The 13,760-nt window shown below is 48.8% G+C and overlaps 1 protein-coding gene across 3 annotated transcripts in view; it reads right to left on the bottom strand.

Moving 5' to 3' along the window:
* Positions 1-10,016, bottom strand: part of Mroh7 (maestro heat like repeat family member 7) — a 49,380-nt gene extending 39,364 nt beyond the window's left edge. For 2 of the 3 annotated variants that reach the window (XM_028888083.2, XM_037202771.1), the window contains exons 1-3: positions 9,951-10,016; positions 5,204-5,238; positions 3,051-4,229 (exon numbers count right to left, since the gene is read on the bottom strand). In XM_028888083.2, coding sequence (XP_028743916.1) covers positions 3,051-4,155 — 1,105 coding nt within the window. In that variant the 5' untranslated portion in view covers positions 4,156-4,229; positions 5,204-5,238; positions 9,951-10,016. The remainder of the gene's footprint in view (positions 1-3,050; positions 4,230-5,203; positions 5,239-9,950) is intronic. The other variant, XM_037202772.1, reaches the window with a different exon arrangement.
* Between the last annotated feature and the right edge of the window lie 3,744 nt (positions 10,017-13,760).

Raw genomic sequence — 13,760 nt, forward strand, 5'->3', positions numbered from 1 at the left:
ATATTTTACCTCTAGTTCCAGATCTCCCCTTTACTATAACCAGAGGCATCTAGCTGTACACAGGTTGCCTAGCGACCAAGCACATTTTCCCCCACCCTGCAGAAAAATGGCAGATAGCGTGGACAGATAGGAGTCACAAGAAAAAAGAAGGCAGTTTTATTTTCTCCCATTGACCTAGCAACTTATAGATTCCTAGCATTTTCTACCAATCACATTTAAGATTATAGTTGTGCACATAAGATCCCTCTTCTTAGATATTACCCGAATTTAGCCTTTAGTTAATTCATTAGTCACTTCCCCTTTGGGTTGCAAATGATAATTAACAATTACTGCCCCTCTATGTGATTCTTATCACCCCTCCGCTTGACCCTGGAAGCCTGACAATCACTGCCTGAGGAAATTCAGGCCAGTGACCTGGGTGGAGGGGAGGATTGTGATTGTTTGGGTATATAACTGTAAAGCTAGAGACGGATGATGAATTAAAGTGAATGGACTAAAGAGCTTGGTGTGCTGAGATTCTATTTCCCGAAAATAGTCCTCGCCATTAGTAGTTCTCTCTCCTGAGTCCTTGGGATGTATGATATTAAGGCGGGTCCCTCTAATATTATACAAGAGGTAACAGATATAAACAAAATGTAGATATCCACAGGAGAGAACACTTCCAGACACAAGAATGAAGTGCTGGGGCTCAGAGGTAAAGAACACTGACTATTCTTCCAGAGGTCCTGAGTTCAATTCCCAGCACCCATATGGTGGCTCACAAACACCTGTAATGAGATCTGGCTCCCTCTTCTGGCCTGCAGGGATACATGCAGACAGAACACTGTATACATAATAAATAAATCTTAAAAAAAAAAAAAATGAAGTGCTGAGTTGGCAGGTGATGAGACAAGCCTTTGATCCCAGCACTCGGGAGACAGAGGCAGGTGGATCTTTCTGAGTTCAAGGCCAGCCTGGACAACAGAGTAAATTCCAGGACAGCCAGAACTACACAGAGAAACCCTGTTTCGAACCCCCACCTCCCCAAAAAGGAATGAAGGGCTGGCCCACACTACAGTAGGAGTGAAATTTAAAAACGCGTTGCTGTGTGAAATTATCACAAAGGGTCACAAATAATCTAACTCCACTCATATAAAATGTCAAGCCTTGGGATGCAGCTCAGTGAGCAGGACACTTGTGTAACATGTCCAAGGCCCTGGGTTCAATCCTTAGCACAAAAAGTTTATTAATTAACTTAAAGTCTTCAAGATGCAGGTGTGGCATGCTCCTGTGACATTCCTGGAAGACAGAGACAAGAGGGTTCAAGTTTGAGGCCAGTGTGGACTGCAGAACAAGACCCTGTCTCAAAATCCCATCAGTGGGGCCGGGCGGTGGCCGCGCACGCCTTTAATCCCAGCACTTGGAAGGCAGAGCCAGGCAGATCTGTGAGGTCAAGGCCAGCCCGGTCTACAGAGCGAGATTCAGGATAGGCACCAAAACTACACCGAGAAACTCTGTCTTGAAAAACCAAAAATAAGTAAATAAATAAATAAATAAATATTACAGCAGTTAATGAAAGTGTATGGAGGAATGAAGGTTTACCAATGGCTAGTGAATCTGAGTGGGGTTTTATGAATGGTTTCTCACCTTGGCAGACATGCATACATAGTTGCAAAGCCATGGGTTTGTTTGCCTGCTTGCTTTTTGCCTTGTTGAGACAGTCTCATAGCACAGGCTGGCCCTGAGCTTGCTCTCTATAACCCAGGCAGGCCATATGCTCGTCTCTCTGCCTTCAACCTCTTGAGTGCCAGGGTCACATCCTGTGCCACCATGCCGAGACATCACGTTAACTTCTCAAACCACAGTATGAGGGTGGGGGAGCTTGTTGATTAGGCTGATGACGTAATTAAGAACAGAATCCTTACAGAGATAGCTCGGTCTGTAGAGTGCTCGTAACACAACCTCGGGAACCTAGGTTCACTCCTCAGAGCCATGGGAAAAGCCCATATTGGTAGTCCGTGTTTTCGATCTCAGTGCTGGGGAGCCAGAGACAGGTGAGTCCCTGCAGCGCCCTAGCCAGCCAGCCTCCAGCCTACTCAGTGAGCTCCAGATGATCAGCACCACCAATGAGAGGTGCTGGTGGGTCTCAAAACACAGATGGATAGCTCCTAAGGAGTGGCATCTGAGGGTGACCTCTGTACACATATGCACACACACACACACACCACGCGCACGTGCACACACACAACACACACATGCGTAATCACAGTATGGCATTGGTACAGGGACAAAAAAGGAAATATTGATTGATCCAGATGTTGTGGCACACACCTGGAATCTCTCCACTTGAAATGTGAAGGCAGGGGGATCTGAAGCTCAAGTTCATCCTTCCAGTATGTAGCAAGTTTGAGACCAGTCTGGGCTACACGAGACCCTGTCTCCAAAAAAAATATGGAAGAAATACCAACTGAGAGAGTGCACAGCAACAGACCCTCCTGCGTATCAGGAGGGAGGCACTGGCTCCAGAGATCAGGGCCGGAGTGGATTCTTCAAATCTCTACAGAGGAGATCATGCTAAGCCTAGAGATTCCCTGTTCCTCTGGCCAAGCCAGCCTAGGGAGGCAGGGCTAACATTTATGTAAAAGAGTAAGACATTCTGAATGGGGCCTATGACTAGAGGATGGACTCGGGATTTGGACAGAACGGAAGGATTATTGCCTGGTGGAACAGCACTGAGACCCCAGCACTGAGAATGCAAAAGTGGATCTCTGTAAATTCGAGGCCAGCCTGGTCTACATAGTGAGTTCCAAGCCAGTCAGAGCTGCACAGTGGGACCTTGTCAAAAAAAAAAAAAGAAAAAACTGCCATATTACAGTTAAAGAAATTGACACTCAAGGAGGCTGAGTAGCTCCCAAGTCATACAGCTGGCCAAAGTGCTGGCCAGAGCATGGTTGCCACTGCGCTGTAAGTCGTGAGTGCATCTGCTCCCTTCTCATTCCTCTCCACTGCCCACCCTGCCTTGTGGCTCTGAATACATAATCCTTCGAGGCTACCTCCTCTTCCCTACTCACCCTCAGGAGGGCTGCGGAAAGCCGTGACACCCTGCAGGCTGTCCCACTTCCCCAGATTCCCCTCCAGGGGCATGGTGCGGATGCTGCTGTCCTCGGAATAATCTTCTCGCTGGCTGCTCAGGGTCAAGGTGGAGGTGTCGGTCACCATGAAGCTGGAGTCCATGCTCAGAGACTCCGAGCCCAGGATCAGTGTCATGCAGGAAGATGGAGAGAGAGTGGAGTTGGGTGCTCGGGCACTTGAGTGCAAGCTGAGACCTTCGCTAGAACCAGGAATCAGGCTGACACGCGAAGCCCGAGTGACAGTCACATTTAAACCCGTCCTGGGTTGGCTGCTGGAAATGGACCCCTTGGAGCCAGTGTTCCAGGGTGCACTCAAGGCTTCTTTGGAGACAGATGCAAAAAGAGTACGTGAAGTCAATGCGATGGACTCATTTGGGTTTGAGACTGTACCCAAGTTCACCTTGGAGATATTCCCAGAGCGCATATGGTCCAAAGAAGTGTTGGAGGCTAGAAGAAGAGGCACCTGTGAGCCCTGCCTAGAGATGCTCTGACTCCGGACCAGGGCATCTCTGGAAAGAGCCCTTACAAATAGGTTTGGCTCGGGCCTGGATGGATTCGAGTTACTCTGACCCAAATCAAAAACCTTGTTTGAAAGGGACTTGGGGACATCCTCAGAGCATGGCCTAGAAGAATTCTCTGGACTTAAAACAGCAGCCTGTGTAGAGCTGGGGCTTCCAACTGGTTGTGAGTCTGGATGGAGAGTCCCCGCTGAGTCGGCTCTGGAGATGTAGTTCAAACTCTGGTCTGCAGTGTCCACAGAGCAGCTGTTGATCTGGATGGAGGCTGGAGTCGTGGCTCCGCTGGCGTTGGGGCTGGAGATGTTATTAGACACTAAGCCAGGGACCCCCTCCGGGTCAGGACTTGGAGCTGGATGAAGGACTGGAGTGAGAGCCAAGCCATGTGCTGGGAGAGGAGCAAGGGTCAGGTCTGGGGTGGGCCTAGGCATGGTGCTGGACATTATTCCTGGGACCTTGTAGGAGCTGAGACTTGGTGTCTTCTCTAGGTCTTTATGAAGAATGAGACTAGCACCCCGACTCAGGGCCATGTCCAGTCTGAAGGCCTCTTAATGCCGCTGTCCCTTCTCTCCAACGGCTGACTGTGGGGCTCCCTGCGGTGCTCCTGGGAGAGAAGATGAACGCAGCCTGCTAGAACCCTGTCCCACGCGGGCCCCGTCACGGATGAGGGCCTCTTGCTGTTACCAGCTCCCTGTCCCAGCTCCATCACACATCAGTTTCCTTCTCACTCTCTCCATTCCATGTCATGGATATTGACCTCATCCTGCTCCTCCTCACCTTGAGTTCTGAACAGATACGCTGCCTTTGCCTTGGTACCTCCCACTATGCCTTGCCAACCTCAGCTCTCCTACCAAAATGCTCATCCCTCTTCATTCTAATGGCCGAGCCCTGTTAGAGACAAGCCCTAGGTGTCAAGAACTGTAGTTATTCTAGCCAGACACGGTGACTCACACCTGTAACCCCAGCTCTTAGGAGGCTGAGGTGGGAGGGTAGTTCAAGGCCAGTCTGTCTCCAAAAATGTAAGAAAGAAAGAGAGAGAAAGAAAGAAAAAGGAAGGAAGGAAGGAAGGAAGGAAGGAAGGAAGGAAGGAAGGAAGGAAGGGTGGGATAGAAGGGAGGAAAGAGGAAAAGGAAATGGAGGAGAGGGGTAACTGTGAGTATCCTTGATCCTGGAGCATCTCCAGCTTCCAGACAGTGTACCAGGCACACAAGTCAGCCTATAAACAGGCAAATAAGCAATCTCTCCCACTTAAAGGTTGAAGGAAGGAATAAGGTACTTTGTTATGAGTTATCCAATATTCAGCCAGGCCCATGTGACCTCAGTTCACCAACAAGGGTCCCTGGATCTTGGGACAGACCCCTAAGTCATTAGAACTACTCTGCATGTGGTCACAGCCCAGAGTCCCAAAAGGTCCCTCGGCACAGCACCCTGCAGCCTGGCAAGGGAGCACGCAACAGTTACTGAGATGGAACCTACTTGCCCAGCAATCTAACTGTGGGTGAATTCCCCAATCCCCCACCTCCTGGCCCTATCCCCGAGCCACCCTCCTCCTACAGGATCTATAAAAGAGCAGCTTACCTGCCAGCATGTTGTTCTTAAGCAGGAGTGGGCCCCTGGGAAGATACACAAAGGAAGTCAAAGTCAGGGCAAGAGAGACCCAGACCATCTCTGTGCCTGCCACCTACCCTCTGGCTAAACTCGTCTATGGCTTCCTGTTGTCCTTAGAACAGCCGCCAGTTGTCAGCAGAACCCAAAGGCCTCTTCCGCATCTCCTTGTGCAGCCCTCCCTAACCCCTCCCAACCACCTTTGCAGGTCTGGGCCTTCCACGGGCTGGGTGCCTCTCTTCCATTTCCCTACCCCAGCTATCACTTAAAGCTGCGCCTTTGTAGGTTCCCTAAACAGGTGAGGGCCCCCGTCAGCTCTCAGAGCATCTTGCGGGCTTCCCTTTTCCTGGTACACTCCTCTGGCTTCCCTACGAGGCAAGAAACTCAATACCTCCGAAACTGCCTCTGCCTGGCTCATTGCTGATTCCTGACTTCTGGCATGGCACCCGAGCCCAGGAGGCGCTCAGTAACGGTTGCGTTCTCGGTTTACCTTCTTACTGTTTTGCTCATCCGTTCTTTCGCTAGCTCACTTCCTTGTCCATTCATTTCTTATTCACTCATGGACTGGTTCCCTAAATCATTTGTTCATTCCACCGACCCGCATCTGTATGGCTTGGCTTTGGAAGGACCATGCACTTGAAGTCATGTCGACCCAAGTTCATAGGTCAGCTCATCTTACTGGTATGAGTGAATGACCGTGGACAAGAGACTTTTCCCCACCGGCTCCCTGTCCTATAGAGACATTGTCCTTATGGCGTCTGGCAGGAAGTGTGAGGCCTGCAGAAGGCTTTCCCATGTTACCTTTCTCCTGCTTTTTGCTAGAGGCTGTGGCAGAGGGCAGTCAGTACCATGGTACCCAGGGGAAGCCACATGCACTCCTAACACCTGGTGCCTGCAAAGCAGGAAGAGTAGCCTTACCATTGCCTCCCAAAAACTATTTTACCTGTTGAAAGGGGTTGATAAAGTTGGGGCACCTTGATTCTGAGTTCCTTGGCAAAGCCCTGGTCTTAAGTTTGTGCCCACCTGCATTTGCTCTTGATCTGTTTCTATGTCATATACACAGGTGCATGCACATGCACACACACACACACACACACACACACACACACACACACACACACACACACACAGTTATCAAAGGGAGCATTTTTGACCTGGAGTAATACAAACTAGCATGGCCTGGAAGGCAGTGACAGTAAGTCCTGTGCCTGGCAGACAGTCTCAAGCCGGCCTTTCCCTTCCTTTTCCACCGGACAGATGGACAGGACAGATCGACTCTCCCTGACACATTCCTGCTCCCTGCCCTCCTCCATCCTGCTGCAGGTGGTCAAGTCTTCAGAGTCCTGAAAGTGTGAAGGCAACTCATGGCTTGCCCTCCACCATGTGGGTATTGCTCATTGGTGGAATGAGGGCAGCAAGGTGTGACGGCCCAGGCCTTTAATACTGGCATTTGGGAAGCAGAGCCTGGAGATCTCAGTGAGTTTTAGGCCAGCCTGGTTGTGGGCTACATAGAGAGGCCCTGTCTCAAAAAAAAAAAAAAAAAAGAGGCAGGGACTCCAGCTCAGCAGTTAAGAGACTAAGGGCCGCTCTTCCAAAGAACCCGGGTTCAATTCTCAGCACCCACATGGTGGCTCACAACCATCTGTAACTCCGGTTCCAGGTGATCTGATGCCCTCTTCTGGCCTCTACAGACACTGCATGCACACATTGTACAAATAATTCAGGCAAAACACTCAGTTGCATGAAATATTTTTTAAATTAATTTTTAACAAAAAGAGGAGCAGAGACTGTCCCACATCTGTAATCCCAGCCCTTCGGAGAGGCGGGGAGATCAGACTTCAAAGCCAGCCTGGGTTACACAAGCCCTTGCTTTACAAAAACAAGCACAGTGCCTGTGTTTAGTGTCCATCTTTGGGCATACGCATACATGTGGACTATCATCATCGCAGCCAAAGTGCTAAACAGGGAATGTCCCTGTCTCGATGATCTCTATATGAGTGTGCTCCTGTGTGTGTAAGAACATTTAACAAACAGCTCAGTATGTTAGGACACACCTAGAGTCCCACAACTAGTAAACTGAGGCGGGATGATCTCCAGGAGTCCAAAGCCAGCCTGGAATACCCAGGGAGTCCCAAGATAGGCTGGGCTACATAGGGAGACCTTGTCTAAACAAAAACAAACAAACAAAATTTAATGTAAGAGCTGGCCTCTTAGACCTAGGTGTGGTAGGAAAGCATTGAGATCTCAATGCTCAGGAGGCTGAGAACAGGTCACAAGTTCGAGGCCATCTTGGGCTACTGAGGAAGACCTTGTTGCAAACAACAAAATCAGGCATGGTGACTCACATCTATACTTGGGAGGTTGAATTAAGAGAAGTACTGGGAGTCTGAGAACAGCCTGGGCTATGTAATGAGTTCCAGGCTAGCCTATGATAGAGAGTATGACTCTATCTCAAACAAAAATAGATAGATAGATAGATAGATAGATAGATAGATAGATAGATAGATAGATAGATAGATAGAAATAATAAATAAATAGAAAATATGTCATGCATCTCCTTAGGATGTGTTCTTCCGGTGTCATGGAAACACATTCTCTAAGCAATGACTCCCATTTCCTCTTCTCCCCCAGTAACTGAATTTTGAAAAGCTTGTCTGATGGACTCTGTAGTAGAGACAGAGGCAGAGTCCTGACCCCAAGGACAAATCGCTAAAATCTGCTGAATCTGTCTATGCATGGTCATCCAGGCCCATATCCAGCCCTGGGGAATGGGAAAGCAGAGGGACCAGATGTCTCCCTCTGAGGCATAGTACATTCCAGCCCTGTCTGGATTGCATACCTCAAGAAGAAAAAAAATAAAAATTTGGGCCAGCCTGGCCTACATAGTGAGACTTTGTCTCAATAAACAGTAAATAAATAAATCTATAAAAAATTAAAATAGAAATGCACTTAATATGAGCAACAGGACAAAAGAGCAGACTCTTGGAGACAAGAACAAAGTATCTAGTATTCTACGCTTGGAGTTCAGAAGAAGAAAGGGTGTTGAAAAACATTCAAAGTAATAATAGCTGAAAACATCCCAAATTAATAAAAGATCCAAGCCTATAGATTCAGAAAAAGTAAGCTGACCTGGGGTAAGCCTAAAAATGTCCATGTCAAATCACTAAGAGCAACAACCATAAGAGTGTGGTTGTTTCATTGTTATTTGTGTTAGGTTGTTCGGTTTGGGGTTTGTTTTTTAATAGGGTTTCACTATGCAACCCAGGCTGCCTTTAAAACTGCTATGTAGCCTAGACTGACCTTAAACCGTGATCCTCCTGCCTGAGCAACTGAGGGCTGGGACTGGAGGCATGCCCTACCATCATTAAAAACAAAAACAAAAAACATCTTGCTAGCAGCCAGAGAGTATTACCTATGGATGAGCAGCAATTTGAATGACCGACAGTCAGGGGTATGCACACTGGTCTCTGGGTTTCTTTTAGCAGGGCTCTCAGGCCACAGGTAACTCCCTCCACCTCTCCAGCCACATCCATCTCCTGCCCTGGCCTTGAACCCACTTTTCAACCAGTCTCAGCTTCTCTGGCGCCTCAGATGTGTTGGAGTTCTCCCTTGCTACAGAGTTTTTCAAAGTCTTTCCCCTTCCTGTGAACGTTCCCCGGCTACCCACTTCGCCTTCAAGCCCTTCATTTGGCTCATGCCTAACAGTCACATTTCAGACCAGCTTTGAAGTCTCCCTTGCCAGGAAATCTTCCTGAGATCCCAAATGCTGTTAAGGAATCCTCTTCCTGCGATCCATCCCTCTGTCGGTGGATTTCTGTTTTCTCATATGTCTCCACACCAGGAAATGAACTAGGTGTCTGTTTATTACTTCTGTTTTCCCAGAACACAGCACAGTAACTGCATCGGAAAGCATTCAGCTAGGTGAATGAATGAGTGAATGAATGAATGACAGCTCTTCAAGATACATATTACTGCCCTCAGCCGGGCAGTGGTGGCGCACGCCTTTAATCCCAGCACTCGGGAGGCAGAGGCAGGTCGATCTTTGTGAGTTCGAGGCCAACCTGGACTACAGAGTGAGATCCAGGAAAGGCGCAAAGCTACACAAAGAAACTCTGTCTCGAAAAACAAAAACAAAAACAAAAACAAACATTACTGCCCTCATTTGCTAGCACATTGAGAGTGTTCAGGGAACTAAAGTGGTTTTTGTAAAGTCCCCAGCAAGGGGCAGAGGAGGCCTCTCAACCCACATCTTCCCCCACAGCACCACAGAGATCCAGGATTCCCGAAGTGGAAAAAGCGCCTTCCTGAGTTTCATCCCAGTTCCTCTGCCACACTCAGCCTTCCACAAATGTCCCTCAATACACCATCCTTCCCTGGGTGAGAAAAGGAGGCGCTCTAACTCCAGGTCCTCTACATGTGTTCCCCCTGCCCCTGTCTCGATCTGTGACATTCTCTCTGGGTCTTCTCACTTCCCCCTCACCCCCCCCCTGTTCTCCACTCTCAAGACAGCTAGCTAAACTTTCTGTGAGCCTGGGGCATCCACATGGCAACAGAAAAGTCAACTTTAATCCAAAGGTATGTGCTAACAACTGTGGAATTATAGCCAGACCAGGAGACTTTTACCTAACAGGGGTTGGGGTCAAGGTAGGGATTGCCTTGTGGAGGCTGTGGAGGCTGACTCTACCCTTGGTACTTTCCCCAAAATCACCCTTCAACTTACCTGGGCTCCCCCCAGCCCAGGCTGGGCTTACAGTCTTTGTGAGGTCACCATGATCCGGAAGTCCCCCAGCCAATAAGGTTCCTGGTCCTGCCCAGGAATCTTTAGAATAAGGGATGTGTCTTCAGACCCCAACATCACTTAGACAGGACTTGGACCAAATAAAGGCTGAGTCTCAGCGAGTCTTCTTCAAAGCATCCCAGCACAGCTCCTGTGACCTTTTTTTTTTTTAGTTTTTCGAGACAGGGTTTCTCTGTGTAGTTTTGAGCCTTTCCTGGATCTCACTCTATAGACCAGGCTGGCCTTGAACTCACAGAGATCCACCTGCCTCTGCCTCCCAAATGCTGGGATGAAAGGCATGCTCCACCACCACCCGGCTCCTGTGACCTTATACCTCCTGTTTATCTTACAATTGCTCTGAAGCCAGGCAATCCAGGAAGAGAACGGTCAAAAGCCAAGGCACAAATGAACTCCAGGCCTTGATCTTTTCCCTGCTCCACCCTGCTTCATCCAGGGACTGATAAGAATGTGGAGCAGGGTGGGGTGGAGGACAGCCCCCAGATGCTCACTGTGGTAAAGAAAACTCGGCTATCTCTTCCAAGAGCACTTTTTTTTTTTTTTTCTGACTGGTTTGTTTTGCTTTTCAGGACAGGGTTTCTCTGTGTAACAGTCCTGGCTGGCCTGGACTCACAGAGATCCTCCTGCCTCTGTCTCCGAGCACTGAAATTAAAGATGTATAACACTGCTGCCCGGCTTCCAAGAACACCACTTTAATGATGAGCAATAACTTAAAATGATTAGGATTACAGGGACGAAACTCTTGGAAGGTATCATTTACAAAATGAGAGTGAGGGAGCTGGAGAGGTGGCTCAGAGGTTAAGCGCACTGGCTGCTCTTCCAGAGGTCCTGAGTTCAATTCCCAGCACTCACACAGCAGCTCACAACTATTCTGATGCCATCTTCTGGTGTGTGATGCACATGCAGGTCAATAAATCTTGATGTTCTCAGATGTAAGACCTTGTTCAGAGATGTACTGTCATAGAATCGGCCCCATCAGCCGGTCTTGTGTGTCCTCGGCATCCTCAGCGCCTGTCAGTGAATAATAGTTTTTTTTTGTAAACATTCATTTACTCTGTGTGCGCATGTGTGTGTACTGTGTGGACTCGAGCATGTGATGGTCAGACTTGCTACAGCCATTCTCTCCTCCCACCATGCGGGTCCCAGGGATCATTCTCAGATGATAGGCTCTCTCGGCGGGTGCCATTACCAGCAGAGCAATCTCACAGGCTCATGAATGCTTTCCTGCCTGCCTCGGACTCACTCTTCCTGCCCTGACTCCAGCCCTTTGTCTTTCCTGCTCTTACCCACACCCAGTCCCTGCTCCTTCCTTCAGGGGCTGGTGTCGGCCAGAATCCCTCTTCTCCCGCCTCCTTCCCTACAGCGTAGAAACATGACTAGGTTTTCTTCTGCCTAGAAAAGTCCTTCCTGGGACTGGAGAGATGGTTCACTGTGCTGGGAACTCTTTCAGAGGACCCAGGTTTGATTCCCAGCACCCAAACGGTCCCTCATAACCATCTGCAATTCCAATTCCAGGGAAACAGATGCCCATTTCTGGACTCCTTGGGCACCAGTCACACGCATAGCGTACAGACACAGATGCAGGCAAAACACCCATGCACATAAAATAATAAAGTCCTTCCTTAGCCATGGCACACACCTGTAATCCCAATACTCAAGAGGTAGAGCGAGGAAGGTCATGAGTTCAAGGCCGGCATGAGCTGTAAAGTGTATTCCCGTCTCAAAGGAGAGGAGTGGGTCTGGTGGCACACACTTGCAGTCCCAGCTGCTCGGGAGGCAGAGACAGGGGGACCACAAAGTTGAATGGACTACATACAGGAAATTCAAGGCCGCCTTAGCAATTTTGTGAGATCCTGCCTCAAAACAAGGTTTAAAAAAAAAAAAGAGCTGCCAGGCGGTGGTGGTGCATGCCTTTAATCCCAGCACTCGGGAGGCAGAGCCAGGCGGATCTCTGTGAGTTCCAAGCCAGCCTGGGCTACCAAGTGAGTTCCAGGAAAGGCGCCAAGCTACACAGAGAAACCCTGTCTCGAAAAAAAAAAAAAAAAAAAAAAAAAGAAAAGAAAAGAAAAAAGAGCTCAGGCCAGGTAGTGGTGGTGGTGCATGCCTTTAATCCCAGCACTTGGGAGGCAGAGCTTGGCAGATATGTGTGAGTTCGAGGCCAGCCTGGTCTACAGAGTGAGATCGAGGACAAGCACCAAAACTACTCAGAGAAACCCTGTCTCGAAAAACCAAGAAAAAAAAGAGCTCAGAGTATTACAGTAGAGAGTTCGCCTAACCTGTGTGAGGCCCCAGGTCCAATCCTAAGAACCACAAAGGGGCGGGGGTAGGGGGGTGGGGGTGGGGGTGTGTCCTTGCTCACAGGCTGCAGATGCTGTCACTGTGAGATTAACCACATCTTCCTTCCCATCCCTACCTAGTACAGCAGATGGTTGGTCCTCTGCTGTGACTGTCAAACATGGGAGACCCCAGGTAGGGTAAGACAACAGCATCCTGCCGCTAGGTCCGAGGCAACCTGACTATGTATCCTACCCAATCTAGCGCATAGCGGCCTCGCAGACATTCACCACACAGTAAGGCTGTATCTCCAGTTAGAGATTCCTCCCCTTCAAATCAATGCAGTAAGGCATTTCGTTTGTTTTGCAGTTGGCATCAATAAATATCCCTTACTTCTGGGTGTGATGGCACACGCCTTTAATCCCAGCACTTGGGAGGCAGAGCCAGGCAGATCTCTGTGAGTTCGAGGCCAGCCTGGGCTACCAAGTGACCTCCAGGAAAGGTGCAAAGCTACACAGAGAAACCCTGTCTCGAAAAATCAAAAAAAAAAAAAAAAAAAAAAAAAAAAGAGCGTTCTGTTACTGCAAGGAACCAAATTCAGTTTCCAGCATCCACATAGGGTGGCTCACCACCATCCTATGGAGCTTCAACTCCGGTCCCAGGGGGATCCGGGTGCCTCTGGCCTCCTCAGGTACCTGCACTCACATTCACACACCCTTACACAGAAAATAATAAAAAAAAGAATTAAGATAATGAAGTACATGACACCTAACGTCGATCTCTGGCCTCCACACATGTCTACACACACACAAATGCCTGGGCACTGGCAAACACAGTACATACACACAAAATAGATTTAAATACTTTCATTTTTTAATTACATTTATTTTGTGGTGAGTGGGGGTACGTGTAGAAGTCAGAGGACAACTTGCAGGAATTGGTTCTCTCCTTCCACCGTACGGGTCCTGAGGATGGAACTCAGGTCATGAGGCTTGGTGGCAAGCACCTTCACCCACTGAGCCAGCTTGCCTACCCAAAACAAAAACAAAACCAAAAAACTTTTCAATGTTTTTAAAAGCAGAGCTTTGGAGCTTTCCACTGAGATTTGTTCAGCCAGGTATTAAATACAATCCTAAAATAATGCCCTTCCCATTGTTGCTTGGGGTGAAGAAGAGGCAGCAGGTGCTTACAGGTGGCAGAAATGTGACTTGGGACAGTCCTGTGTGACATGGGGGGCACAGGAACCATTTGGCGGGGGTCTCGTGACAAGAAATAAACTCCTTGGAAAAGCAAAAACTACATTTCGTTCATTGTCATTGCCGAGGAATGCCTAAAAGCAGGCCCGTCATTTAGCCGCTCACTGTCACCTAGTCACTCTGCTGTCCCCTCACCTCTCAGCTGCTGTCCCTCTGCACACTTCTCACAGCTGGCTCTGATCCCTCGAAGTTCCCTGGCCTGTGA

The sequence above is a fragment of the Peromyscus leucopus genome, chromosome 2, assembly GCF_004664715.2.
Source record: "Peromyscus leucopus breed LL Stock chromosome 2, UCI_PerLeu_2.1, whole genome shotgun sequence".
Classification (NCBI taxonomy): domain Eukaryota; kingdom Metazoa; phylum Chordata; class Mammalia; order Rodentia; family Cricetidae; genus Peromyscus; species Peromyscus leucopus.